The sequence below is a fragment of the Eretmochelys imbricata genome, chromosome 9 (genome assembly GCF_965152235.1).
Source record: "Eretmochelys imbricata isolate rEreImb1 chromosome 9, rEreImb1.hap1, whole genome shotgun sequence".
NCBI classification, from domain to species: Eukaryota; Metazoa; Chordata; order Testudines; family Cheloniidae; genus Eretmochelys; species Eretmochelys imbricata.
This window is the reverse complement of record NC_135580.1, coordinates 34,801,938-34,829,937: the sequence shown is the minus strand read 5'-3', so window position 1 is coordinate 34,829,937 and position 28,000 is coordinate 34,801,938. Positions and strand designations below refer to the sequence as shown.

At 44.9% G+C, this 28,000-nt stretch overlaps 1 protein-coding gene across 1 annotated transcript in view; it reads right to left on the bottom strand.

Moving 5' to 3' along the window:
* COL4A4 (collagen type IV alpha 4 chain) overlaps positions 1-28,000 on the bottom strand; it is a 121,346-nt gene that overhangs the window by 68,737 nt on the left and 24,609 nt on the right. The window contains exons 3-8 of the mRNA XM_077826913.1: positions 15,213-15,347; positions 13,796-13,840; positions 11,568-11,684; positions 8,359-8,427; positions 4,544-4,597; positions 3,160-3,240 (exon numbers count right to left, since the gene is read on the bottom strand). Of these exons, the coding sequence (XP_077683039.1) occupies positions 3,160-3,240; positions 4,544-4,597; positions 8,359-8,427; positions 11,568-11,684; positions 13,796-13,840; positions 15,213-15,347 (501 nt within the window). The remainder of the gene's footprint in view (positions 1-3,159; positions 3,241-4,543; positions 4,598-8,358; positions 8,428-11,567; positions 11,685-13,795; positions 13,841-15,212; positions 15,348-28,000) is intronic.

The window sequence follows — 28,000 nt, the reverse complement described above, 5'->3', positions numbered from 1 at the left end:
TAACCTTTGGGATTTTAAGGTCCCAGCACATTTACTGGTTACAAATAAGCAGGAACAAGATTTATTTATAAAATTATTTGCAAGGAGGGACAACACCCAAGAAACAAGTTTTTAAAAATAAGACAAAGAGAAAATGCAGTTCTTACCCCACACCCCGAAGCCCCAGTTTTGCCTCCCAAACCTACACAGAGTAGTTCCTCTGACTTGCATTTCTATGTGGCAGGAAATGGCCGAAAGAAAAGGTGCTGCCTGGACTCAAAATACTCTGGGATTCATGCTCTGGGTCATAATTTACGTCTCAGCAGACATTAACGGTGTGCGCTCTTCTCTCCCTTTCCTGCCTCCAAAAAAGATCCTGGTCCTAACAATTGTCTCTGCTTCCATGAGGCCCTATGGATTTCCCTTCAGAAAACATGTTAATGCTGTCAAGCCTGCTCTCTGGCTGTTACTGCACAGCAGCATGGAACTCTTCCTGAGGCAGAACAAATGCTGAAGGAACTATGCTGGGGGTGGGGGGACTAGCAACTTTGCAGTGAGCTGTCCTGAGGACAGTCAGGATCTGTGGAGTTGGGAGGCTTCCTTTCCTATGCAATTCACACCTCTAAAATCCCACGTCATCTGCAAGGATGAACCTGGAGTTTGCTGTTCCTTCTGCTTCCCTGCTTTCTAATTGAAAAAAAGACTGATGCCTGCATGAGGCCACATTTGATAGTCAGCTGTAAAAGAGATTGTTGGTGGACAGATTTTTCCAGAAGAGTTTGCAACATTTATGCTTTCACATCAGTTTGTGTGATGATTAAATTCCACAGTATAATGCCATGTTATTTCCTAAGTCATTCACTCACTGAAAAGGTGTTTTTAGTCACATAAAAGGAAACTCTGCCAGCATCATTTAGGAAATCAGAGAAATGATCAAAACACAGAAATTTAGGGCTGAAAGGAACCTTGAGAGGTCATTTAGTCCATCCCCCTACCCTGAGGCAGGTCCAAGTAAACCTAGACCATCCCTGACAGGCATTTGTCTAATCTGTTCTTTAAAACCTCCAATGACGGGGATTCTGCAACCTCCCTTGGTAATCTATTACAGTACTTAAATATCCTTATTGCTAGAAGGAACCGGAACAATGCATAACAAAATACGTTACTTACTTTGGGCCCATGTGATCCTTTGGGTCCTACCAACCCAGGCATTCCTTTTACACCCTAAATATAAATATGTAGAATTTTTTCATCTTAGCATGCAAAATATATTTAAGTCTTGTATAACTCTGAAGTTTTGTTCTGCCCTGAAAAGTGTCAGTAAATATGGCACCTTGTTACTCATTCAGACTGTAACCTGTGCATGTGTAGAGTCCAAAAAGCTTGTCATTAGCAAGCAAATTTTTGCCCTGAGTCAGTTGCACAGCTGTAACTGAGGACAAAATTACTGTGGGTGATGTGCAGCAGGAAAGATCCCAGCTTGACTCTCATTTCCCAGATTGAGTCTGCAGACCTGGAATGGACCCTTACAATATATGTTAATGGTCCCTTACAGTGTGTGCTGCAGACTTGATTGGTCCCTTACAATATGTGCTAACTACTTATTCTAAGTATCAGGAGGTAGTCGTGTTTGTACTCCTTGTTGTTTTTGTGGATAACGACTATCTCTTCCACCTGCACTTCACTGTGAGGCTAGGAGTTCCTTTCCCAAACCTTCAGAAGAGCTGTGTGTAGCTTGAAAGTTTGTCTCTCTCACCAACAGAGGTTGGTCCAATAAAAGATATTACCTCACCCACTTTGTCTCTGCTGAGCTGGCCGTTAGCAAAAATTATCTTTTCATTTGTATATAATGTTAATTAGATCTGAAAATCACTGAGATTCCAATATAGGACTCCACAATACAATTTTTACAATTGTTTTTTAGACCAGAGGTGCATTTTAAATGTTTAGGATCTACAGCAAAGGACAGTCCATGACTCTGTAGAGTATATTGCTAGGATTATTCTCAGAGGGGTAGCCATGTTAGTCTGGATCTGTAAAAGCAGCAAAGAGTCCTGTGGCACCTTATAGACTAACAGACGTATTGGAGCATAAGCTTTCGTGGGTGAATACCCACTTAGTCATATGCATGTCATCCGACGAAGTGGGTATTCACCCACGAAAGCTTATGCTCCAATATGTCTGTTAGTCTATAAGGTGCCACAGGACTCTTTGCAGCTAGGATTATTCTATCCATTTTGACCATCTGGAGTGCTACAACTCTAGCCAAAGCACACCTGTCATAGAGGAATTACTCTAAATACCATGATTTCATTTTCAAAATAGACACTGGGATCACACTTATTTTTCATAAGTAATACATCAAGGTTGGCTGCCTGACAGTTTGACCTGTCTTCAGTAGAGCCTGAAACTTGCTGAAAAAATCTAATTCATCTTTCCATTAAGATAAACTAAATACAAAGGTCTAAGGAAATGAATGAAACTGTGAGATGGATAGGGAAAGAAATTCAGTGCCAGAGATAATAAGGTTATGTCTACACTGGCAATTGAACGACAAAACTTTTATCTTTCAGAGGTGTTAAAAACCCTTCCCCGCCGAAAGACAAAAGTTTTGCCGCGACAAGCGCCAGTGTGAACAGCGCATTGTCGGCAGGTGTGCTCTCCTGCCAACAAAGCTGCTGCTACTCATTGGGGTAGAAGTTTTTTGTCAGCAGGAGAGCTGACAAACAGCAGCTACACTGCACGACTTTTAGCGGCACGGCTGTGGCAACACAGCCACGTCACTAAAACCTGTATAGTGCAGACATAACCTCAGTCTTGACAGACTCTTAGTGAGTTTTTGCTAATGTGTGTAAATTCAGCCCGGCACTCAGGCAGTTTGTCAATGGTGCAGAGTGGGGAAAAAGGACAAAGGCGAATGGTATTTCCTTTTACCCTCCTGCTCTGGCACAGAGGCACCTCATGGAGGGAATAGGCAGGCTGCAGCAGTAACATGATGGCTGGCCTGGCCTCTGTCTGCCAGTGCAATACTGGATAACAGCATTTCTATTGATGATGGTGGTATATTACTCAATAAAATAAATGTCCTTTATATATAATCTGTGCAAAAATGCATCATGGGATAGCACTTATAGTAAACTGAGTACAGTAATGTTTAAAAATAGACTTTAATTTGCAAACCTTTTCTCCTTTAACCAGGAAAAAATCAGGCGGCCCAACCAACAATGGCTGTCCTGGAGATCCAGGAGGTCCAACATCACCCTGTGAAAGCCAGAGAAGCAGTAAAAATGAACATCTGGTTCAACACACTGGCTCTGCAAGGCTCCAGAACATTGAAATCTCCTACTTACAACACTAACATCTCTGCTGTCATTGAACAGCTTCTGCTGATCTGTGGGTACAAAGAGCTCTGCAGAGGCCTGTCAACCATCCGGCACTCTTTCAATCAAAGGAAGGTAATGCTCCCTATATCCGTTACAGGAGTATATATGATACTGTACTATACCATGGTACTTGGAGTGCCAATGAAGTCAGTGGGACTTCAAGCAGGTGTCACAGTCTGCCTACATGGATCTCTGTGCAGGATCAGGGCAGGGCTAGAGGGATTGTTTCATAAGTAAAACTATATGAACATCTGTAACTAACCATAGTAACTGTATACTGAGTAAAGCTATAAGGATTGTGTATTTTCCTAGGCATATATACATTTAATTCTACATCCAGGCCACCTTTAATACCACTAACTGTTTGCTTACCAGCTCCCCCTTTTGTCCATCCACTCCAGTACCTGGATTGCCCTAATGAAAAAGATCAAAACTAGCGATGGTGAGTAAAAATAATCACAAAAATGCTTGCAAAATAATTTAACAATTAAAGTTTTTGAAACTTTGCTAACAGAAATAGTCAAATGCTTTAAATATCAGCATAAATATATATTTCACTGAAACTGTACCAACCCCATGGAAAGCAGACACTAACCTGTTCACCTTGCAAACCAGGAAGGCCAGGAGCTCCCTTTAAAAAAGAGAGTCAAATAACTTAATATTCTGACTTGAAAGCAAAGCTTTTCACTGAGCATGATCCAGAGCTGCAACTCTTTATTGGGAGCACCTGGAGGCAAAATTTCTCTTAGAGCTCACCTGAGGTGCACAGGCTGTGTGCCTATTGCCTCACCTCCCCATGGAATTGTGCAATCCCTCCCTGGCTCCACTTGTCTACCCTTAGTGGCGTGGAGCTCTGGCTCCATATCTTCCCTGTCTCCTTCAGGGCTTTGTTTGCAGGGAAGGATTTGGGAGAGAGCATTACCAGCACTTTTCTGTGCCCAAGGACTGGAATTCTGTGTGGACCTTACGTGTGTGTGCACAAGCTTGTGGAAGGGTCCTTGTACTCTCATTCCCCCACTGCAGGCCTGTATAAGGGCCAGGCAGAATCAGGCCCTTTAATTAACTGCCTTATAGCAAATGTCTAGGCTTGAATTTACACTGGGGCTGAACTTTTTAGATGAGTGAACAAGCATTTATATATAATGTCAAAATGCAGTATTATAGAACAGGGACAGTCTTACCTGCAAGCCTGGTTGACCTGGCAATCCATGTGGGCCCCTTAGCCCCCTAGCTCCCTGAAAAAGAGGAGAAAAGATGTATTTGTTTGTGAAAACACTAGCATCTTAATTTCTTCCTCGCACAGAATTGCTCAACATGTCACATAGTGGCTCCAAACTCTCATTAAGCTCCTAATTGCCTATATCACTTGGACTCCATCTACGGCCCATTGGCACTATTCCAGTCATATACAACTGGCAGCGTCTTTATTCCCATTTGACTGATGTTCTAGAACAATTCCTAGGTCATGCAGTATAGACGCTACGTATATGGTTATGTATAGTAGTATATAGTACATTATATATACTATAACTATTAGACAGTTATACTAGTATAGACTATTGTTGTTTGCGGTGGTCTTGTATCCGTGTTGATCCCAAGATATCAGAAAGACAAGGTGGGTGAGGTAATATCTTTTATTGGACCAACATCTGTTGGTGAGAGAGACAATCTTTCAAGCTACACAGAGGTCTTCTTCAGGTCTGGGAAAGGTGGTAAGAGTGTCACAGCTAAATACAAGGTGGAATAGATTCACAAAATGATCACTCCTTATCTGACCTCTCAGTCCTCATCCTCAAAGGAAACTTGCATAACACTTTCAAAAGATGAGTTTGGGAGCTTAAATTCATAACTTTGCTAGACAGTAAAGAAAAAGTCTTAACAAAGACAATGGATTGATGGATTATTACAACAATCTATATCCCAGTAACCCCTCTTTTTTGCCAAATGACTGCAGAGATATTAACGGACCATTTCACGTTTAATGATCTCTTACAAAATGTGTTTATTTATGCTCAACAATCTGTTCCACCTCGTATTTAGCTGTGACACTCTGACTACCTTTCCCAGACTTGAAGAAGAGCTCTGTGTAGCTCGAAAGCTTGTCTCTCTCACCAGCAAAAGTTGGTCCAGTAAAAGGTATTACCTCATCCACTACACACTAGTCTCTCTAGTATACACTAGTCATGTATATAAATAATAGCATGTTGAAAAGAATTAAGCTCAGGTTACCAAAACACTGGAGATGCTATAGCCCTTGGGATATAAAAAAGAGGGTCCCTGAGCTATAGGGAGGAGGACTGCTTAACAAAAAAATAGAAAACATTTCATTTGGGATTTTATTTTTATGGCCAAATTCCAAGGCGCTCGGTGCACTCTGGGAAGACCCAGCAGCCCCACACAGTGAGGATCTGCCATCCACTGCTTGCTTTGTCACAGAGATTTCCGGGGGCTTGTGAATGTGATGGGGCATCAGTTGGTCAGTACTCTGCAAATCCACTGGACCAAAACCACATGCAATGTAGGAAGCACGGGCAATGTCTGCTTCTGTTCCTCACGGCCAGTGATGGTGAATCTGACCTGGCTATGTTGGCTTGCTCATCTATTCTTGTGACTTTTGTCCTCTTGCACCTAGTATCGTGTGCTCCAACAGTGAAGCAACCTAGCACCCTCCAATCACATCAGCTTGAGCCTCACTCATGATACACTCTGTCATCTTCTGCTTTTCCTACACTATCTTTAATCTCTCGTGTATGGGTGGTAATAGTGAAGGCAAATCAGGCTAAAAGCTGTTGGTCTTTCTCTCTCCTACTATCATTCACTACTACATTTTCAATCAGACCATTCATAAGTAAGGATTACTCACTTTTAATACATGGCAGTAATGTACTCATGCTATAGTATGTTGTTCAAAACGATCAAGCATATATGTGAGCAGCAGAAAGATACTTACAGGTGTGCCAGGGGGGCCTGGTTCACCTCTTGGTCCCTGGAATGAAAAGTATTTTTCTAAATAAAGGATCACACTTTCACTTTACCACAGAATTATGAGCCAACACGTGATTTTCCATCATATAGAAATAATCATATAAATGACATCAAGCTTTGGGTTTAAAGAACTTGATATCACAACATTTAAATATATAATTTAACTACTGACATACATTTAAATATTTTGCAGAGAATTTTTCTAATAAATTTTATAATGTTATCTACATACTAAAGCTTTTAGTATTTTAAAGGAAGACTGGCTTCCTCAAGCCCAAATTTTCTTTTTGATATCAAAGTTAAGACACAGTGATGAATAGTGACAACACAATAATTTCCAGGGCAACAGACTAGTGTCATTAGTACAGGATTATGATGTCAGTACTGGATCAACCAAAAGGAATGAGGGAACATTAAGGGAGAAAGCCTTTATGAAAACACAAAAATGTCCAATAATAAAGAAAATACATAAAAACAATAACTGACTTCAGATACAGATGCACCTATGAGTCTCTAAAACAGGGAACAGCTCATAGGAGAGTAGCTGAAGTCATGTATTTGATTATACTTTTGTTGATTTGATTTTACTTTAAATCATAAAAATACTCCCAAACTGCATGCATGAAAAATGAATTAGTGATAAAGCATGGGAGCTCCAGCACTTCGCTCAACAGTTTCACTGTACTGTATTCAAGTTAGCAAAATCGCCTACATTTAAACATAGGGTTAAGTAAAGTTTTTACTATTAGTCTAACTCCAGATGAATTGAAGATTAAATGCAAAAGATAATGAGCCACAGCCTGCATTCTGGTGTACCGCTGTGTGAGAGAATGGAAGAGAGAAGGAAACATTCTTCCTATCTTCAAGCAACAGGGCAACATCCCTCCAGAGAGTGAGTCCACCAAGAGATGTGCATGACTACCATAGCAGAGCACTCACTATGTGTCTGCTCTGCTCCACTGAATTCAATGGGAGTTTTGTCCTGGTTGTAGGGCAGTGATGGATTAGTTTAGACATCTTGAGATATAAAGGTCTGGATCTTCAACTGGTATAAACCAGCATAGCTCCACTGACGTTAGTGGAACTATATTTACACCAGTTAAGGATATGCTCATAAGTTTGTTTTTTCTTTTAAAGCATCGTTAAAATTTTGCATTATCATGATGTGGCCAATCCCAGTACCTTACTGCTTTGCTTATCAGTATCCTACCGGTTTGCTGTTGCCCTTTCCGTGAACCTCCATCTCTCTCTCTCTCTCTCTCTCTCTCTCTCCTCTGTCTTTTAGATCCCAATCCTGCAAAGGCGAGTAAAGTTACTTTGTGCATAAGTGTTTGCAGGATGGGAGCCACAGTATAACCTCTTTTGTGGCAGAGTCCATGCCTTCCTTTATGTTTGAAAAGGACCTAATACATTGTAGGCACTGTTAGAAACAATGATAATGATACCCCCAAGTAGATGTGGTGTGCAGGAAGCAGATGCGTATTAAACCAAACCTGCAATCAGCAGCAAGCACTAACTGGAAGCAATTAGGAAGCACAAAGGCATCTTACTGAGAGAAGCAGCTACAAAGCCTTCATCCATGTGTTATGTGAACTCACTATGCCAATTGTGTTACCCATCAGCCCCAAAATTCAACAAGTGTTTGGCTCTAGGTCCATATTGTCCTCTATTGTCCATGGCAATTTGAAGTTCTGTGTCCCACAGCAACCCTAATTCTGCTTCTTTTGTACATTTGTAGAATCTTCCATTACTGAACACAATGGTAATTTTAATGCCTGTCTATATGTCCCTAGAGACTTTGGGGGCAATGTATAGCTGTTGTGGGAATTTCCTGCCTTTAGGGCAATTAATATCTCAATCTGTATACTGCAGTTAACATATTTTCATTTAATTTCTGTTTTAAAAAGAGATAAATTAGCTTTTATTAAACAATTTGAAGTTATTAGAATACTTACATTTGCTATACATGTCTTCCTACATTTTATGATTATTTCCACAATAATATACTTACTGGAGCACCTCTAATGAAATCTGAAATATATGCAGAGTTTCCTTTTTCTCCTTTTTGCCCAAGAACACCCTGAAAAATCAGTCAGTAATTAAAAATTATATTATGTTCTGTAATAACATTATGATCTGTCCTCTGATACTCTTAAGTTACTGTACAGTTTCAGTGATAACTTCTCAGTTTTGACGGCATTAATACTCTCTATACCTCCCAGCCATATTTAATTTCAGTGGACACAGTGGCTACTGGCATGTAAGTTCTTTACCTTTCCTAAAAATTCAAACCAGGGGTTTGGGGTGCAGGAGTGGCTAGGGCGGCTCAGGGCTGGGGCAGGGGGTTGGGGTGTGGGAGGGGATCATGGCTCTGGGCTGGGCGTGCAGGCTCTGTGGTGCGGCTGGGGATGAGGAGTTTGGGTGCAGAAAGGGCTCCAGGTTTGCAATGTGGGGGGACTCAGGGCTGGGAGGACAGGCTCTGGGGTGTGGCCGCAGATGAGCAGTTTGGGGTGCAGGAAGGGGTTCTGGGTTTGGAGGGGGACTCAGGGCTAAGGCAAGGAATTGGGGCGCGGGCTTACTTCCGGCAGCTCCCCGTCAGCGGCGCAGCCGGAGTGCAGAGGCAGGCTTCCCACCTGTCCTGGCACCGAGGACTGTGTTGCGTTCCTGAAACAGCCAGCAGCAGATCAGGCTCATAGACAGAGGTGCACAAGCAGCTCTGCGTGACTCTCGCCTGCAGGCAATGCCCCTCCTGCCCCCAGCTCTCATTGGCCGAGTGGTGCTTGCAGCGGGGGGTAACATGCGGAGCCCTGTGGCTCCCCTGCCTGGAAGCCAGACCCGCTGCTGGCCGCTTCCGGGGTGCAGAGCGGTGTCGGAACAGCTCGGCACTAGCCTGCCTTAGCTGGGCAGCACCGCCTACGGGACTTTTAATGTCCCAGTCGGCAGTGCTGACCAGAGCGACCCAGTGCCTGACATGCCGCGACAACCTGAACTTTGAAAAATGCTGCTGTAGCAGAATGGACCTGTCAAACAGAGGCTTTTCTGCAACTGTCCCACTGAAAGCTATATTTACCTCTGCCTTATTTACACTTATGTCTCTAAACAAATTTTGAGTTTGATTTCTTTGTACAACAAAATATTTTTATTAAATGAATCTTGTCACCTTTTCAGCTACTTAAGCTAGGATTTTATGTTGTCAACCCTTCCTTTAATTTTTCCAACCATTTATTTGTGATTTAAAGGGAAAATAATAGGTATATATTTAATAAAAGTGTAATTAACATGTATTTAATTAATATAGGAAATTATACAGGAAAATGACGTAAACAGGAAGTACCAGGGGAATTAACAGCCCATTGTGATACTGGTAGTAGGTAATCAAGTTGGTATTTGGCACAATAAATCAGTTAGTAAATTGGAGTCAAACTATATATAGAGCTTGATGTGGCATTATTATACTCAAGTAGATAATTAAGATATTTGCTCTGACTTTGTCATGTTTTCCTAGAAAGCCCAATTTCTTGGTGTTGGTATTTTAGTTTGGATCCAAGGCTGCGTGTCTGTTCTTTTATGTTTTTATATGCTGGGAGTGATAGGTCTGCAAAGGCTCAGATTTCCTTGAACCAGCTAGATTCAGGCTATAATTTAGTTCCATGTCTCACTTTTTCTTTTATTTCATCCCTCTACTTCTTGTAGGTGAGAGTCTAGTCCGTGAGCCAAAGTACAGTCAGAGATTTCCTAGCAGCTACCGTTACCATGTTGAACAGAAGTTATTCTATTGTTCTGAAAGATGTAGTGGGTTAGATTTTTATCAAATTGTGAGCTGATGGCATTTTGCAGCCTATTAAAACTACACCACCAGAAATGTAGGGAGGGTTAATTATTGTATTTGGATCATATTTTATTCCTCTGCCTTATCCTTCGGCTTGTATATTGCTTGTTTTCTTAGGCCTGGATTCAGCAAGGAACTTAAGTACATGCCTAATTTTAAGCATCTGAATAGTTTCACTGGCTTCAATAGGACTGCTCACATGCTTAAAGTTAGGCCATGTGCATTAGTAACTTGCTGAGTCAGGGCCTCAGGCTATTCGTGTAAGCAGTACTAGCCATGTCGTGGGGCAGTCCTGGATTACAAACAATAATAAGGCCATAGCGTAATTTTCAGAAAATGGCGCTAACAGCACAGTACTAACTTTGACACAGTTAATCAGTTCGTTACATCTTCCCGCAGATGACCTTTCTATTAAACTAAGGCTCAAATACAGGAAACAGGGTGACCTCTAATGTCCTTCAAGTAGTTTAACGCTTACATACGGTGATCAACCAAGTACCTTCAGTTAAATGTGTTAGACTTTAGCATAACATCCAGAACTGTTTATTGTTTAGTTTAGAAAATTTAGAGCAGCCCTTAACCTAATGACCTGGTAGCCATTCCATGTTTTTGCAAAAGGTCAAACACTGTGGGTCAGATCCTTGGCTGGCGTAAATCAGCATAGTTCCATTTGCAGTCACTGGAGCTATACCAGTTTCCACCAACTGAGGATCTGGTTCTGAGTTATTAATCTCCTTTAGCCAGTATTAAAATATTGGACCAATTTTAATTCAGACACACTTTCTGTTTTCAGAGGGAAAAGCTAACAATCTGAGAGGTAATTTTAAATATTTCAGTTTTATAAAATATACCTCGGGGCCAGCCTGTGGCTGGCTATTACATGGGAGCACAAGGTGCTTGTGTGCATCTCAAGGTATGTCTACACGGCATGCTTCTTTCAGCGGCATATGGAGTACATATCAGCGCAGTCCCCCTAGCATGGGTATAAACGGTAGTGTAGCCGGTGAGGCATAGCTTAGGCAAGTAGAGAAAAGGCACACTTGAAGGGTGTGGGTATATACGCAAGTATGTTTCCTACACAGCTCTCTGAGCTTGAAGGAGTTCTTGTGTGATCAAGTACTGCAGAACTTCAGTTTAAGGGTTAGCAAACTTAATTTCATCTTTAACCTAACACCAGATCCTGCAAGGTGCTGAACACCCTCCACTTCGCTGAAGCTAACAGGAGGAGTGGGAAGCCCAGTCAGCACCTCATAAAAGGTGCGGTGTAGAAGATGGCCGAGTCAGGACATGAGCTCAGGTACCCAGAGTCATAAGCCTAATGCCCCTTTAATTTTGAAAGGTGTTAACATGGAGAGAAAGTTTAAATAGATATAATAAAGCTCATAACTTACAAATGAGCCTCTTGGTCCAATACACCCTCTCTCTCCTGGAAATCCAGGATCTCCTCTTGAACCATTGCAGCCATCCAAGCCAGGTTTGCCCCTGGACCCTTCAACTCCAGGATATCCCTAGTGAGGGTTTAATTACATGTAAAGATGGCATGGTTATTTAGGTTCAGGTTTTGTCTAAACACCACAGTGACACTGGTAACCCAGAATTGGGACAGAGGATCACCCACATATCTCGCTTCTACACTCTTTACACTGGAAAAGCCTCCCACTGAGATCTATGAGAATTTTCCTTACACCTAGCAATAGGCTCAAAGGGGCTGTAATCTGAAACTAGAGTTTTTGGTCTGATACCTCTTACATTCCCTTCTTTAATGCACAGTAGCTCTGCTGGATGAGTCAGAGAATTAGGCTGGATGCTGCTTTCATTAGAATCAATAACAAAAGTTTTTCTTCACTGGAAGCAAAATCAAGCTCTCCGAGAGTAAATTCCTTCTGGAAGCAATAAAGAGCTATTACATTTGGAGAAACATGCAAAGGTTTTATTCCTTGTGAATAACCTACACTAAGGTCATCCCAAACAAGCTAGGCCCTTTTTTACTGTTAGGGTGCAATTCAAGAAAATAGGGCACAACTTGAGTCAAACATACTGTGAGCTCAGGAAAATCCACACACAAACTGTGGGATGGAGGAACTGATTTTCCAACCCCCGATGCACTGACCATTCACTATTATAGGAATGGGAGAGTAGTGGACAGTGAGGTTGGTTGGGAATTTTCCATCAGAATAATTTTCCAACTGAAAATGCCTTTTGGGCAAAATTAAAAATTGTCAAATGAAAATGTCAGTTTTGCCAAAAAAAAGTTAGGTTTTCCATTGCAAAAACTGAAATGACTGCTCCTCGGCTGCCAACCTGGAAGATTGTTGTCTGGAAGAAGAACCTTCCAAGCGGGAAGCTGGCAAATAAAAAAAAAATCCCATTTTAGTGCTTCTGAAACAATAATTTTTAAAAAATCCCTTCCTGTGAAAAATTTTGCATCCTTGTCTTTTCGTCCTGATTCAGGATAATTTTTTTCCCAAACATGCAATTTTTCATGGAAAGGGATTTCTATTTTCCAGACAACTCTAGCAGACACAACCCTGTTGTCTTCTCTATGATAGATTTTGATCTTACGGAGTCATGTCTTTTACAGCTCCTCTAGAAACAATCCCAACTACATGGACAGATATGCAGAGCAAACACAGAGCACAAATGGATCAGAGATCCCCTCCACAGGATTTCTGCTTCCTGGCCTACATGAACATCCAAAGTGCACTATTTCCACTTTTGTAGTCATAAAGGCCCTCCCAGGATTTAACTCTAATAAAAAATCATTTTCAAAATATTGATTTAATAGAGCATCCTGTCCTTTCACTTCCATTTATATATGACACCTTGTACTCAAAGCTGTATTTCTGTCTACCTTAATACTGAGGTATCCAGATCTATAGTTCCTATTCAGAAGATCTCCCACTGAATCATAGAATATCAGGGTTGGAAGGGATCTCAGGAGGTCACATAGTCCAACCCCCTCCTCAAAGCAAGACCAATCCCCAATTTTTTCCCCCAGATCCCTAAATGGCCCCCTCAAGGATTGAACTCACAACCCTGGGTTAGCAGGCCAATTCTCAAATCATTGAGCTATCCCTCCCCGAGTTGGTTTCAATGGGATTTTTATTTGAGTAAGGACTGCTGCACAGCGCTCAAAATGTTTTAACAGAAAAAGTACTACTACTTTGGGATCCTTTTAGCTATTTTAAGAATATTCAGAAGCCGTGTGGTCTACTTTAGAGACTAGAGCCAGAAACTACTTGTTTTTAATCCTGGCATTGGCATTTCCACGCTGCATGGATTTGAGCAAGTCTCAGTTAACCTCTCTATCTCCAATCCCCCCCTCTGTAAAATGGTAATAATATTTACTTACCTCAAAGAGGTGTTAATGGATTTAATTAGTTGGTTTGTACTGTCTTTTGGAAAACATGTAAAGTGTGAAGTATTATCAATACTAAATGTCATAATGGTTTACTTTGTTTTTCACACATGTACAACATATGCAGCTCTCCAGGTGATATAGTAACGAAGGGTATAAAACTAACCATATCTGAAATTATTTAGGTAATCTGTTAAAATAGTTCCCTATGGGTTCAGACGAACTGTAATCTTTATAACACAATATTGGCAGTGTACTTACAGGCACACCATCTAAACCAGGAAATCCTGGGACTCCTGTTGGGCCCTAAAAAAATAAATCACTTTTACAATTTTGTTCTTTGAGAACACTTTGAAACTGAGGACAACATGAGGATGTAGTGCTGTAAAATTAGGTCAAAAACTATCAGGAAATAAAGTCATATCTGAATCATGAATTTAAGACCTCACTATAGGATAAACGGCTACATAAGATGTCTGCAGTGTTGCTGTAGCTGTGTTGATCCCAGAATATTAGAGAAACAAGATGGGTGAGGTAATATCTTTTATTCGACCAACTTTTGCTGGTGAAAGAGACAAGCTTTTGAGCTACACAGAGCTCTTCTTCAGGTCTGGGAAAGATATTCAGAGTGTCACAGCTAAATACAAGGTGGAACAGATTGTTTAGCATAAATAGTTAACACATATTGTAAGAGACCATTCAAGGCCAAGTGGCCAGTTATGGTAAAACACCTTGTATTTAGCTGTGATTCTCTGACTACCTTTCCCAGACCTGAAAAAGAGCTCTGTGTAGCTTGAAAACTTGTCTCTCTCACCAATAGAAATTGGTCCAATAAAAGATATACCTCACCCACTTTGTATCTCTGATATAAAGTGGACAGACTCCACCTGAGGTTATCTAGCTAGTGTATCTTGAACAATGATCAATGATAGCTATGAATGCCACAAATGGTACTGGGGGACAATATTAAATTCTTGGGGCCAACTTCATCCATTAAAGCACAAGGGATTACTCAAAAAATGAATTTAGCCATAATGTGTAAAATAATAGCATGTGTCATATTAGAGGCTGGCTTCTGCTCCCACTTATATCAATGGCACAACTTTTCTTGACTCCAGAGGAGGATCAAGCCCTATATTTTAGTGGAGTTGTACAAAAGAAGCTAAATTCTGATCTCACTGACACTGGTGTCAATGGAATTAGACAAGTGAAAGCCAGGGTAAAGGTTCAAGGATTGTAGAACTATGTAAAACCAAAGGCTGAATTATAATAAAAGGCACCATTTATGATTCCATTACCCACCATAACCAAAGGAGGCAAAGTTATGCCTATTGTATAGTACTATTTTAAAGTTCTATTCTTCCCCCACATATGTGCACGTAACCACCTTGATGCTAATGTGAGTGAGGTGGGACATATCAAATGGACACTTAGACCCCTGAATTTTAACGTTTTTACTGCCAACTTCAATTTAATAACTTGGGGCAAAATTCTGCAGTTCTTTCTCAGGCAGCTCTACAACTGATTTCAGTGGAAGTTTTGCATGAGTAAGAACAGGAGATGTCCATGTAATTTTAACGTTCAGTAAAGGCTTTTATTGTTCTTGATTTGTTTCATTTTGCAATATTCACCGTTATATTTTACATACTAAAAAAGACCTTCCCATGGCATTTCCTACCTTATCACCCTTTTCTCCAGCGGGCCCAGGCAGCCCATTCTCACCTCTCTCTCCTTTCTCTCCTTGCAAACCATCTGGCCCTGTACATCCCAAAGATCCAATTGGACCTTGAGCACCTAAGTGACCAGACTGACCCTGAAAGAAACAGAAGAAATAATTCAGAGGTAGTTCAGTAAATAAATATACTTAAACTCCCTCTGGCTGCTGTTGATGGCGTGGAGAACACTATAAGTAAAACAAAGTTTGAAATATTTATAAATTGTATGTTTAGTAATATAATGACCAATATTTCACACAGTCACTTTGAAAAATATTTTGGTAGTGACTTTACTTTTATGTTGTTGTGGTTACTGTCTATTGATATTGCAGTCGAATACTATACTTTTGGAATGTTTGTGCTTTGAATAAAATGTAAAAGATGCTAAAGTCCTATCGGATTTAAGCTCCTACATCACTTGGCCACTTCTGAAAATTTTACCTGTCAATCTGAATCTTTTTATAATGACTAATTTAAAAAAAAAGAATCCAGGTTCCAACAGAGTACCCTTTAAATAGAATGGTTGGGATTTTTTTAAAAAGTATATCTGTTCATCTTACCTGCTGATGTTTCAGTGAGGGAGAAACTACCTATTTGGGGAAATCAGTAAAATAGCAATACACAAAGTGCTGCCATGTGCACAAAATAAACAAACTGAAAAATATTAAGAACTGGTTTGCTAAATTCTTTCCCCCATAGTCATTCTAGGTGTTACTAGCAAGTACAACATTATTAGAGGAAAAAGTGATTGTCCAGCTGACAGTCTTCCTTTAACTTAAGGTTCTCTTTGCTGTTCTGAAGTTGGTTTAGACATTAGTGTCACAGTAGTAACTTCATAATTAACACTGAAAGACTTTCAGTTCTAAGTCATTCTTTTTACCAGGGTGGATTTGATTTAAATCACGAATCAGGAAGACTCAATTTAATCATGGATGTCTACATAAAAGTGCATTCTTGTTGGTTGTTATAACCTTAATACATATTCTTCACAACTCAGAGATAGATGTAGGTTTCATTTTTTAGAAGGTACACACTATACATTTTTAAGTGATTTATCTTTTCAGATTAGTTTTACAATATCAGAAAATGAATGATTGTTTGGTTATTTCATTTACCAAAGGTAATTGAAGCAGATATCTATGAAGTCTTTGGGAGGTGAACTATCTCCAATTCAACAGGTTAATCATTAATATGTGGAGGATTTTCTTGCCGTGCTGTATTAGGAGGAGAACATCACCAGACAGACATTTAAATTGTTTTATTTAACTAAAACAACAACGTTATGTATTCTGGATTTTTTTTCTTCAACAGCAAACATATAATATTTTAACAAAACAAGCATATGAATTTTTTAATTTAGTTAAACATTCACGTTTTTTTAAAATCAGGTTTGTTTTTGTTAAAATTGTTTTAAACTAAAATACGTAAATGAAATATTTTTTTTAAAAAAATTAAATCGACTATGTCAGCCAGGTCAACATGAGAAACTTAAAATGTTGTCTTCCCCTTCATTTTCCTGTTTGTTCATAATCTGGAAAAGAAAAACAAGCTTTCCTGCTTTTTCAGGTCCCAAATGATTTCTCAATTTGGAATGAATTAGTCCAAAGGAAGAAAATAGTCTTTCTCCACCAGCAGAAGAAGCTACTGCTGTTAAAAGTGAGATTATCACTTCAACAGTCTCTGAATCCAAGTGCTTTAATGACTTCCACCAGTCCACTGGTGTGACTTTCTTTAAAACATCGTCACCAAACATATATTTCCTGAATCATTCTTATTCCCAAACTGGATCTCTTTTATGGCCTGCTGCCATTATAGGTTTTCCCTTCTAGCGAGAGAATGGTATGGTAGATCTCAAATCAATGAAGGCTACACTCAGAAAGACCTCAAGACTTCTGGAATATGCTGCTCAAACACTTTCACTTTTGTTTCTAGTGCCTGTTCCTCCCTTCTCACATTTATCTCCAGACTTCTTCTCCTTATCCAGATCTATTTGAAACTTTGCACTTTTAGAGAGAGGTAAGGGATTGACTCTGTGTACACAAATTTGCAGAGAGACAATAGAGTTGAGGTCTATTATTTCTCACCTCTATATATTTATTTAAAAACATTTTCTCTGTTAACAAGCATGTTATCTCTGGAGACACAAATCCACCGTTTGAGAACTGCAAAACTAAGCATCTCTGATGGTATCTTCTAGACTGAGCCCTGAGTCCCATTGGCTGGATAGAAAGATTAACCTAAATAATCTATACAGAAGCCCCTGGAGCCCCATAAAATTGGGTCCCTAATCCATGAACTATTGGAACTCATTTACAAAATGTTTCTTAAATATTACATGGATATATTGTCTCATACTATACAATTAGAATTTATAATCCTTATTCCATGATGAGATATCTTTGAGCTATAATGTATCTTAATTAAAACTATCTTTAGATAGGGTTTTTCCTCAAAAAGGATTTTATCAAAAAAAATTCCATTTAAATAAAAAAAAATCTGATATATATATATATATATACATAGTGACAAAGTTCCTGCTCTACCTTGGTGGGTCTTGCGCTTATTGGAGGATTTGCTCGCCTTGGAGCTTCATGGCAGCCCTCAGCTTGGCCGTTTTTCTGAACTCACAGTCCAGGTCGACTCCTCCTGTGTCTGACCAGGAGTTGGGAGGATTTGGGGGGAACCCGGGCCCGCCCTTTACTCCGGGTTCCAGCCCAAGGCCCTGTGGAATGCAGCTGTCTAGAGTGCCTCCTGGAACAGCTGTGCGACAGCTACAACTCCTGGGCTACTTCCCCAAGGCCTCCTCCCAACACCTTCTTTATCCTCACCATAGGACCTTCCTCCTGATGTCTGATAATGCTTGTACTCTTCAGTCCTCCAACAGTCCGCATTCTCACTCTCAGCTCCTAGTGCCTCTTGCTCCCAGCTCCACCCACCCACCCACAAACTGAAGTGAGCTCCTTTTTAAAACCCAGGTGCCCTGATTAGCCTGTCTTAATTGATTTTAGCAGCTTCTTGATTGGCTGCAGGTGTTCTAATCAGCCTGTCTTAATTGTCTCCAGAAGGTTCCTGATGGTTCTCAAACCTTCCCTGTTCCCTTACCTAGGGAAAAGGGACCTACTTAGCCTGCTCTCCTGCTGCTGCCCTCTGGCCTGGGCCTTCCTTGCTTTTTGCCCCTGCTTTTGGCTTTCCCCCCGACTGGGCCAGACGCTCTCCCCCCTTTCCTTTCTTTTTGTTGTTTTTTTTTCTTTCTCTGCTGTTGCTAGAGTGCTGGCAGGCTGCCGGCCGGCTGTTAGCACCCCCCCGCTCGCCCGTCCTCAGACGCTGCTGCCGCTCCAGCTGAAACCCCCCCCCCCCCGAGAGGGGGGGGCCTGCTGACCCGCTCCCTGGAGTGGGGGAGTGGAGGGACCCAGCCCCCAGACCCAGCCGCTTGCTGTTTGTTTGTGGACCCGTATTCGGCCGAGAGGAACTTTTATCATCTGCTCCAGCATCCCTGGAATGTTGCAGCTGCGGAGAAAGCCCAGAATAGAGAGAAAGAGAAACAGCCGTCTACCGGAGGAACACCGCCTGGGGAATTTACAAATTGCCGTGGAGGGGGCCCAAGACTGAGTAACTTTCGAACTGTGCTCTCGTGTGGGGGGAGGCCTTGACTGTGTCTTGACTGTGTTTGTAGGGACACAGGGGGTGTGGCACTGAGCTGCCCCCCGATCCATCTGTGTCCTCCCAACCCCCACACTACGATCTTCCTCACTGCCCCCTCCATCCTCATTGCTGGCTGTTTAACATCTGCCTCTGGACTTAGCTGCTCGCCCTGATTCCACCGTGTGGGCCAGAAGCACCAGCCAACCAAACAGGACTCTCTGGACAAGCGTACGGTGGTTCATGTGTCCCCCCCACCCGAACTGCCCATCCCACAGCCTGTCCCTTTCTACTTGACCCCAACTCCTGTTAACCACCTGCCACCGCCCCCGCTGGGGCATTGGCAATGGACGGCACCGGGGTGACCTCTGCCGCTGCCATGCCCACTGCCTCCCCAGACTCTAGGGGAGTCCCCCAGCTGGCAGGAAAAGCCAGGGCAAGAAGAAGGGGAAGGGCCCCGCTAAAACCACCAGGCCCTCCATGGCAGGGGCCACCCCCACTGCTGCGGCCCCGCCACCGACCACGGCGTCCTTCCCTTCTACCCCCCACATCAGCTCTGCGGGTGTCCCTCCCTCACCCCCCAGGATGTATGCCCGGGTGGCGGCAGCCCCCCCGCCTGCCACCTCGTCATCTCTCCTGCCCACCGCCTACGCCACCATCAACAGCGGCCGGGGCCCATTCCACACCATGACAAAGAAGCACGGTGTCCGATGCCTCCTGGTGCCTGCCTCGCCCCACGTGGAGACCTACTTGCGGGCGTTGGCGAGGGTGGTGGGGCCCTTGGCCATTGTGGCAGCCTCCAAAATGTATGGGAAAGTCGTCTTCTTCTTAGCATCAGAGGCTGCCGCCCAGGAAGCGGTGGAGAGGGGCCTGGCGGTGGGGGGGATGTTTGTCCCCCTAGAGCCGCTAGAGGACCTGGGCGTCCGCCTGGTCCTGACTTCTGTCCCTCTTTTTCTCCCCAATGCTGCCCTGTTACCCGCCCTTTCCACCCTGGGGAAACCTGTTTCTGTCATCAGCCCTCTCCCGTTGGGCTGCAAGGACCCCACCCTCCGTCACATTTTTTTCTTCCGCCAGGAAGTGCAGCTTCTACTGCCATCGGCGGCGTGTGACGGAAAGGCACTCGAGGGGTCCTTCCTAGTCCCCCACCGGGGGCCCGTAACCTTGATTTGGGCGACCTCACTCCACCTCTCTTTTCCCCATGCTCCCTCCCCCAACTGCTGCTTCTGCTCCCACCTCCGAGGAGCTCCTGGACTCCTTCATCGACCCGGCCGCTGATGGCACCCCGCTGACGACCACCAAGCCTCTCAGGTGACAGCCGGCGCCATGCGGCCGGGACACGAGTCGCCAGGGGCACTCCCCGTTGGTGCGGAGCAATCGACTTCCTTCCTGGGCAGGGGCCCAACAGAAGATAATCCACCTCCTGATGCTGTGGCCACTAAATCCACCATAGCGCCCGTGCCTGGTATCACTGAGAGCTCCCTCCCCACCCCCTTAACCCTCGAGCCTGATCAGGAGGCGCCACCATCCAGCTGCTTGCCTCCCGAAACCCAGAACCTCGCCTCTGCCCCTGCCCTTACCCCTATCCAGTCTACCTCCTGCGATGTTATTGCTGCCCCCGGGGCTGTCTCCTTCCCTTTTCCAACTGATGACCCCCAGGGAGCGGCCTTTGCGTTCTCCTGCCCCGACCCATTAGGGGCTGCTATTTTCCCTCCACTGCCCCTATCGCCCCAGGGCTTGAGGCGGGCCTAGAAGCTCCAGCCCATCAGGCACCCTGTCGGGGGTCCGCACCCTGCTTGCCCGTTTTAGTGGGCCACGGGGCTGCACCAAGGGCCCCACTGGGGACCAACCGGGAAACCGTAACCCCACCCCCCCATGAGCTGTGACGAGAGCTGTGGAAGTTTTTAGAGGATGTCCGTGGCTCCCGCAACAAGGTACAGCTTGCTCTCCAGCGATAGGGGGGACTTTTTTCAAATCCTCCAGGCCACAAGGGACCTCATGGGGAAAGGTAAATGGATGGGGAAGCAGGATGCCGTGGCCTACTGGCGGGTCCATGTCTTCCGTGACCAATTACTCACCTACGGGATGGGTCAAGGACTGTTGGGTGGCCCGCTGGGGGATGCGAGCGTCTCTGCCAGTGAGGATCCCCCCTGGCCCTCCCCAGGACACCTCTCACCATCGCAACGTTGAACATCCGGGGTTGTAGGATGGCTCTCCACAGGTCCCAGGTGCTCTCCTTCCTTCGGGAGGGAGGGTACTCTGTGATTTTCTTACAGGAGACCCATACGGATCCGACCGCCGAAGACAGTTGGAGGCTGGAGTGGGGGGACAGGGTCTACTTTAGCCATTCCATGGTTCGGCAGGCTGGAGTGGACCCTGGTTCTCCCCTGACCTATGGCCTGAGTTGCTAGGGGTCACCGAGGCCGTGCCGGGTCGCCTGCTGCATCTCCGGGTCCGTATAGAGGGGCTCGTGGTTAACCTCGTTAACGTCTATGCCCTGACATTGGGCCCGGAGTGGCTGCAATTCTATCAGCGGGCGTCCGCCTTCCTCAGTACCTTAGATTCTCATGAGTGCCTGGTCCTAGGAGGGGATTTTAATACCACCCTTGAGGAGCGAGACCGCTCGGGGACCGAGCAGAGCCCGGCCGCCATGGACATCCTCCGGGAGATAGTTGAACATCACTCCCTAGTGGACATCTGGTGTGACCACCACCCGGATGACACTTCCACATTCACCTTTGTCCGGGTGAAAGCCCGTCAGTCGAGCCACTCCCAGTTAGACCGCATTTATTTATCACGCTTCCATCTCTCATGAGTCCACTCCTCCAGCATTTGGCTGGCCCCATTTTCTGACCATCACCTAGCCACCGTGACAGCCTCCCTCTGTGCGGAGAGACCGGGGCCGGCCTATTGGCATTTTAACAACGGCCTATTGGCATTTTAACAACAGCCTATTGGAGGATGAGGGCTTCGTGATGTCCTTCTGGGAATTCTGGTTGGCCTGGTGAGGGCAGTGGCGTGCCTTTCCCTCGGCGCAGCGATGGTGGGACCTGGGGAAGGTGCGTGCCCGGCTTTTCTGCCGCGACTACACCCGGGACAGCAGCCGACGGAGAAATGCGGCGATAGAGCAGTTGGAATGGGAGGTCTTCGGGGCTGGTGGCCAAACGCCTCTCCAGCTCTAAGACCCGCTCCTCTGCGGAGCATGCTGGGAGAAGTGGGAGGAGCTCCAGGCCCTCGAGGACCATCGGGCCCGGGGCGCCTTTGTTTGATCCCGCATCCGCCTCCTTAGGGAGATGGATCGCGGCTCCCACTTCTTCTATGCCCTGGAGAAAACAAGGGGGGCCAAGAAACATGTCACCTGCCTCCTGGCAGAAGACGGCACCCCCCTCACGGAACCAGCGGAGATGTGCAGGAGGGCCCAAGCCTTCTACGCAAGTCTTTTCTCCCCAGATCCGACCGACCCTAGCGCTTGCAGAATTTATTCTTTGGGAGGAGCTCTCTACGGTCAGCGCAAGAGACCAAGACCGGCTAGCGTTGCCTCTCATGCTGGCCGAGTTCTCGGAAGCTCTCCGTCATATGCCCGCTAATAAGTCTCCAGGCATGGATGGGCTGACCGTGGAATTCTACCGTGTGTTCTGGGACGTCCTCAGCCCAGACCTAGTCACCGTCTGGACCGAGTCTCTGCAGAGTGGGGTCCTCTCTCTTTCGTGCAGGCGAGCTGTGCTCGCCTTATTGCCGAAGAAGGGGGACCTCCATGATTTACGAAATTGGCATCCCGTCTCGCTCCTCAGCATGGACTACAAAATCATAGCGAAAGCAATCTCACTGTGGCTAGGGTCTGTGCTGGCGGATGTGATCCACCCAGACCAGACCTACACCGTCCCGGACCGCAGTATCTTTGATAACCTATTTCTGGTTCGGGACCTTTTGGAACTCGGGCGTAGAGATGGTCTGTCGTTCGCCCTCCTGTCCCTAGATCAGGAGAAGGCATTCGATAGGGTGGACCACGGGTACCTCCTGAGCACTCTGCAGGCATTTCGCTTCAGACCCCAGTTTGAGGGTTTTCTGCGGGTGCTGTACACTTCCACAGAGTGTCTGGTTAAGCTCAACTGGACCCTGACCGAACTGGTCAGCTTCGGGCGAGGAGTACGGCAGGGGTGCCCCCTCTCGGGCCAGCTGTACGCTCTGGCAATTGAGCCCTTCCTCTGTCTCCTCCACAGGAGGTTGACAGGGTTGGTGCTGCGGGAGCCAGAGCTGCGGCTGGTCCTGTCGGCGTACGCTGATGACGTGCTCCTCGTGATCCAGGACGCTGGCGACTTAGCGCAGGTGGAGGCTTGCCAGACCATCTATTTGGCAGCCTCCTCCGCCCGGGTCAACTGGGTCAAGAGCTCTGGCTTGGCGGTAGGAGACTGGCGGCAGACGAGCTCCCTCCCACCCATGCTTCAGACCATCCTGTGGAGCACGGGTCCGCTGCTCTACCTCGGCGTTTACCTTTCTGACACGCATCCCTCTCCACCGGAGAACTGGGAAAATTTAGAGGGCGGGGTGATAGAGCGCCTCCGGAAATGGACGGGACTACTCCGATGTCTATCCCTCCGAGGGAGAGCGCAGGTGCTTAATCAACTAGTCCTGTCTACGCTCTGGTACCGGCTCAACACCCTGGTCCCGGCCCCGGGTTTCCTGACCAACCTCCAGACATCGATTCTGGGGTTCTTTTGGTCAGGAACGCACTGGGCCCCTGTAGGGGTTCTTCATCTACCCCTGAAGGAAGGAGGACAGGGCCTGAAGTGTCTACACACTCAGGTCCGTGTCTTCTGCCTCCGGGCTCTACAGAGGCTCCTCTATGATGCAGGCAGTTCAGCGTGGAGCACACTGGTGCACACCATCCTGCGCTGCATCCGAGGGCTCCGATATGACCGGCAGCTCTTTTATCTCTAGGTCTTCCGCGAGACCTCTCCGGGCTGCCAGTCTTCTATCAGGACCTCCTCCGGACTTGGAAACTGTTTTCAACGACCAGGTCCGTGGCGCCCACTGAGGGGGTAGATCTCTTCTCGGAGCCCCGCTACACAACCCCCAGCTCCGTTTGCAGGTGGCGGAGTCCCGCTCGGTGCACCAGAGCTTGATCCTGGCAGAAGTCACGAGAGTTGGAGACCTCCTGGACTACGACCAAGGAGACTGGCTGGATCCCCTGACGCTCGCCCGGCACATGGGGTTCTCCAGACCTCATACCCCCCGGCGTGTACTTCAGGAGGTGAAGGCCGCTTTGCCGCCCGCTGCTCGAGCTTACCACGACCGGGTCCTACTCGAGGGTACGCCCTGCCCACCCTCTATCCCAGGCCCCGCAGATCCAATCAACCCCCTCACCACTTTACTGCGAGTCGGCTGCATGAACTGCAGCCGGTACGCTTCCAAACCGCGCCAAGGAAACATCTATACACGCTCGTGCTCCACACCCTTCACGCCCTCACCCTAGTGTCCCGCCCTGACACAAAGTGGTGAGACCTTCTGCCACCTTTGGAGGGTGAGCAGCCCCAGTGGGCCAGCCTATATTCCACCTTGGTTCCGAGGCCTGTCGCGGACATCAGTTGGCGGCTCCTTCACGGAGCTGTGAGCACAGGCACGTACTTGGCACAGTTCACCCCCGTCCCAGATACTTGTCCGTTTTGCGGTGTGAGGGAAACCCTGGCGCACGTATATTTGGAGTGCGCCAGTGCAGCCCCTGTTCCAGCTCCTCACAAATCTCCTATTATGTTTTTGGTTGCATTTTTCCCTTCACCTTTTTATTTATGCATTCCCCATCCATGGCCTCACAAAGTCGCGGGATCTCCTAGTTAACCTCCTCCTGGCCCTGGCTAAAACGGCCATCTATAAAACCGGAGAGAGGAGGTTGGCCGATGGAGTTTCATGTGACTGTGGGGCCGTTTTCCAATCCTCGGCCCATTCACGTATTCGGGCGGAGTTCCTCTGTGCGGCATCCACCGACTCCCTTGATGCTTTTGAGGAGCGGTGGGCACTGTCCGGGGTTCTCTGCTCGGTGTCCCCGTCCGGGTCCCTTTGTCTGACCCTTTGATTGGGGGAGAGAATAAGGAACCCCAGCCCCAGCCATTGCTGCTGCGGACACCACCACCTTAGAGGGGTCCTTTCACATGTGGGTATGCGTGCCCCCCCCCTGGATTGTCCACCCCACAGCCTGCCCCTCTTGTTGAGTACTTTCAGAGGCGTGGCGCCAGGTAACTCGAGGGGGTGGCAGACCTTGAGAGTCGATGAAGCCCCCTCGCTCTGGGCCACCAGGTAACTCGGAAGGGTGCAAGACCACAAGAGTCGAGGAAGCCCCCCCGCTCTGGGCCCACGCAAGCTTGAACACTTCCTTCCCCTGAAGCTAATGAGAAAACAATTGTGATTGGTTGCTGTGTTACACATTGAATATGCTGCTGTTTTTACTTTGTAAGTGTGTTATGCAAATAAAAACATCTTTTGCTTCAAAAAAAAAAATTGCTCTCCTATAGCCATCTGGCCCGACCCTGTCACAATATATATATATATATATATATTTTTAAACCATTGATTTTTATCCACCCTGCTTTTTACTCCCTTCTTACTGTTCTCTTTTTCTGAAAGACATGATGCTTATCCAGGGTCAGGACAGCTGACAATAAATCAGAGAAGCTGTACAAATTTGTTGGACTTTGAAAAATTACTTGATTTTCTATTTGTTAAAGTTATTTTAACCTTTTTGGCCTATTCATAATTCAAAGACAGCTTGCAGTAAAATGTGCAATCTTGCCCTGTGCTTAGTTCTCTATGAAAATAGAGCTTAATTTCCAGGAAAAATATGTTCCTCAAGGTAATAACTGTTTCTTACTGGAATCTTCATCAGGTCTCCAATACCTTCTGTGAGATGCCTGGCATCAATTACAACTTTTGCTGGCTATGCCAATGCACATTCTACCTTTTGTAAGCTTTAGAACCCAATGAGTGCCATGTTTTAGCCTCTCAAAAGCATGATCAGAGACTCGTGATTTTAGCATAATCAGAGAAACTGTGTAAGTTAGACCGGATTGGGAGTGTTCTTTCTTTCAAATGATATTTGCACTCCTATCAGGTTTTTCTAGCTTATATATCTTCCATCATTTTCTCCCAGAGTTAAATGTATCATTTAACAATTGGTAAATTTCTGTAAAATTAACATGATGGTTATTAGGTATCTTCTTTGTAAACAACTCTGTAACTAATGTCTATGCCTAGCAATACCATACAGATCACCTATATATATTTTTACGTAATACTGTATATATATTCCAAAAGGGAAAAGGCTCAAGGACGGTGTCTATTCCCTTCCTTAGCCAAAGGTTAACAACATTTTTTAGGGTTTGGATTTTTTCTCTCTAAGTAGCCTAATGAACATTAAGTCATGTTATATTCAAAAGACTGAATACAACAAACTTTCTATTAAATTTGTAATAGGTAGAATTTTTCTTTTTTCCTCACCTCCCCCCCCCCCACCACCACTCCATTCCTACACTTCCTACCATGTACCTAGGTGCTTCTTTTCTTTGCTCTTTTTCACTGTCACTATTTACCGTAATTATATTTGTTTTTCTCTGAAACATTTTTTTTTTCCTTTTGAAGATTGGTTTTTCTTTTCTGACTTAGCCTATCTACCTCTGTATCTAACATAATCCAAGGGCAGAATTGAGCCTAGTCTTCTAAGGGAAAGTGTACAGCTCAAAGGTGACCACCTGAGGGCAGCAAAGAATTCTGGAATGCAATCTCCAGTCACAGAAACAACAGCCAGTACATTCATTTCATTTCAATGGTTGGAAGAGGAGCAAAATGTCAATTAACAAGGGATACAGAAAGATAATTGTTGGCTTCAGTAGTAAAATTATTTCCATAGGTGGCAGAACAGAGGTAAATTTTATCCAGTTTAGACTTTTTAACTTGAACTGATTTTGTATGAACACAATCTTTTCCTTGAATTATAACTGGGGATGTGGGGTGACAAAGCCCCTTTTCTTTATATTTGTTCCTTTAATTTTTCCTAAATTAAGAGGACCATGGTTTAAGCCTCCTCATCTTTTAGAAATGATGTAGGATATTTACATGAGAGTCCATGAATAAAACAGTAATTCTTTTGTATTTTGTTACTGACTTTGATATGAGGATTTTGACATTTATTAACTAAACCACACCACACCTTTGTGAGCTAGGGAAAGGATATGAGATAGGGATCACTTTGACCACTGCTGAAATACAGCCTCCAACTCATGTAGTACTCAGCAGCTCTTCAACATTGCGTAGCAACTGTGCACAACAGCTTAGGGCAAGAAGTAAAGTACCATGTTCAACTGAGATAGCAGAAGGAACGTAGGTAGCAACCATATAATTTACCACAATTTACTAAGCTCAATGCAGGACTTTCCATGGCCTGCTGTCATGCAGGTCAGACTGGATGATCATAATGGTCCCTTCTGGTCTTCCTTTTTTATTTTTTTTTTAATGCTATGAGGAGGCCCTACTCCCATTGACTTCAGTGGTGCAGGATCAGGCTCTTAGCATGGGCGCAGGATGAACCTTATAAGTATAGTAGAACCAACTGAGCCAAGCTGCCAGGATATGGCTGAAGGATGCCATGTGGCCTTTGAGAGACCTTTGAATTTGTGGCAAAACCAGCCCCCATTTGTTCCATAGAGGGGAACCCACCTTCCATACAGAATGACTTGAGAATGTGTAAGAGGAACCCCAGGCAAAAATCCTCCACCTGAACCTGGCCTCTGGGAAAATCTGCAGGAGGGGCTGACTGGCCCTCAGCAAGTTAAATTGCAGATTCTTTCCACTTTTTATTTAATTTGTACACAAATATAACTAAATGCATTTATTCCTCCTCTTTTTTGAAATCACAGGAGAGAAAATATTTCTTTCTGCAACAGATTAGACAGATTAGAACTTGCTATTGGCTTTCTGTAGCTGTAAAAGGACACTTGCATTTGCATATATAGCATCGAATACTTGGGATAGCAGCCATTGACTACTTTGTTTTGTCATATGGTTAGTGTTCTAATGAAACAGGTATCTTGTCTGTCCTGCTTAGGATATTTTAATCAACACTGGGGCT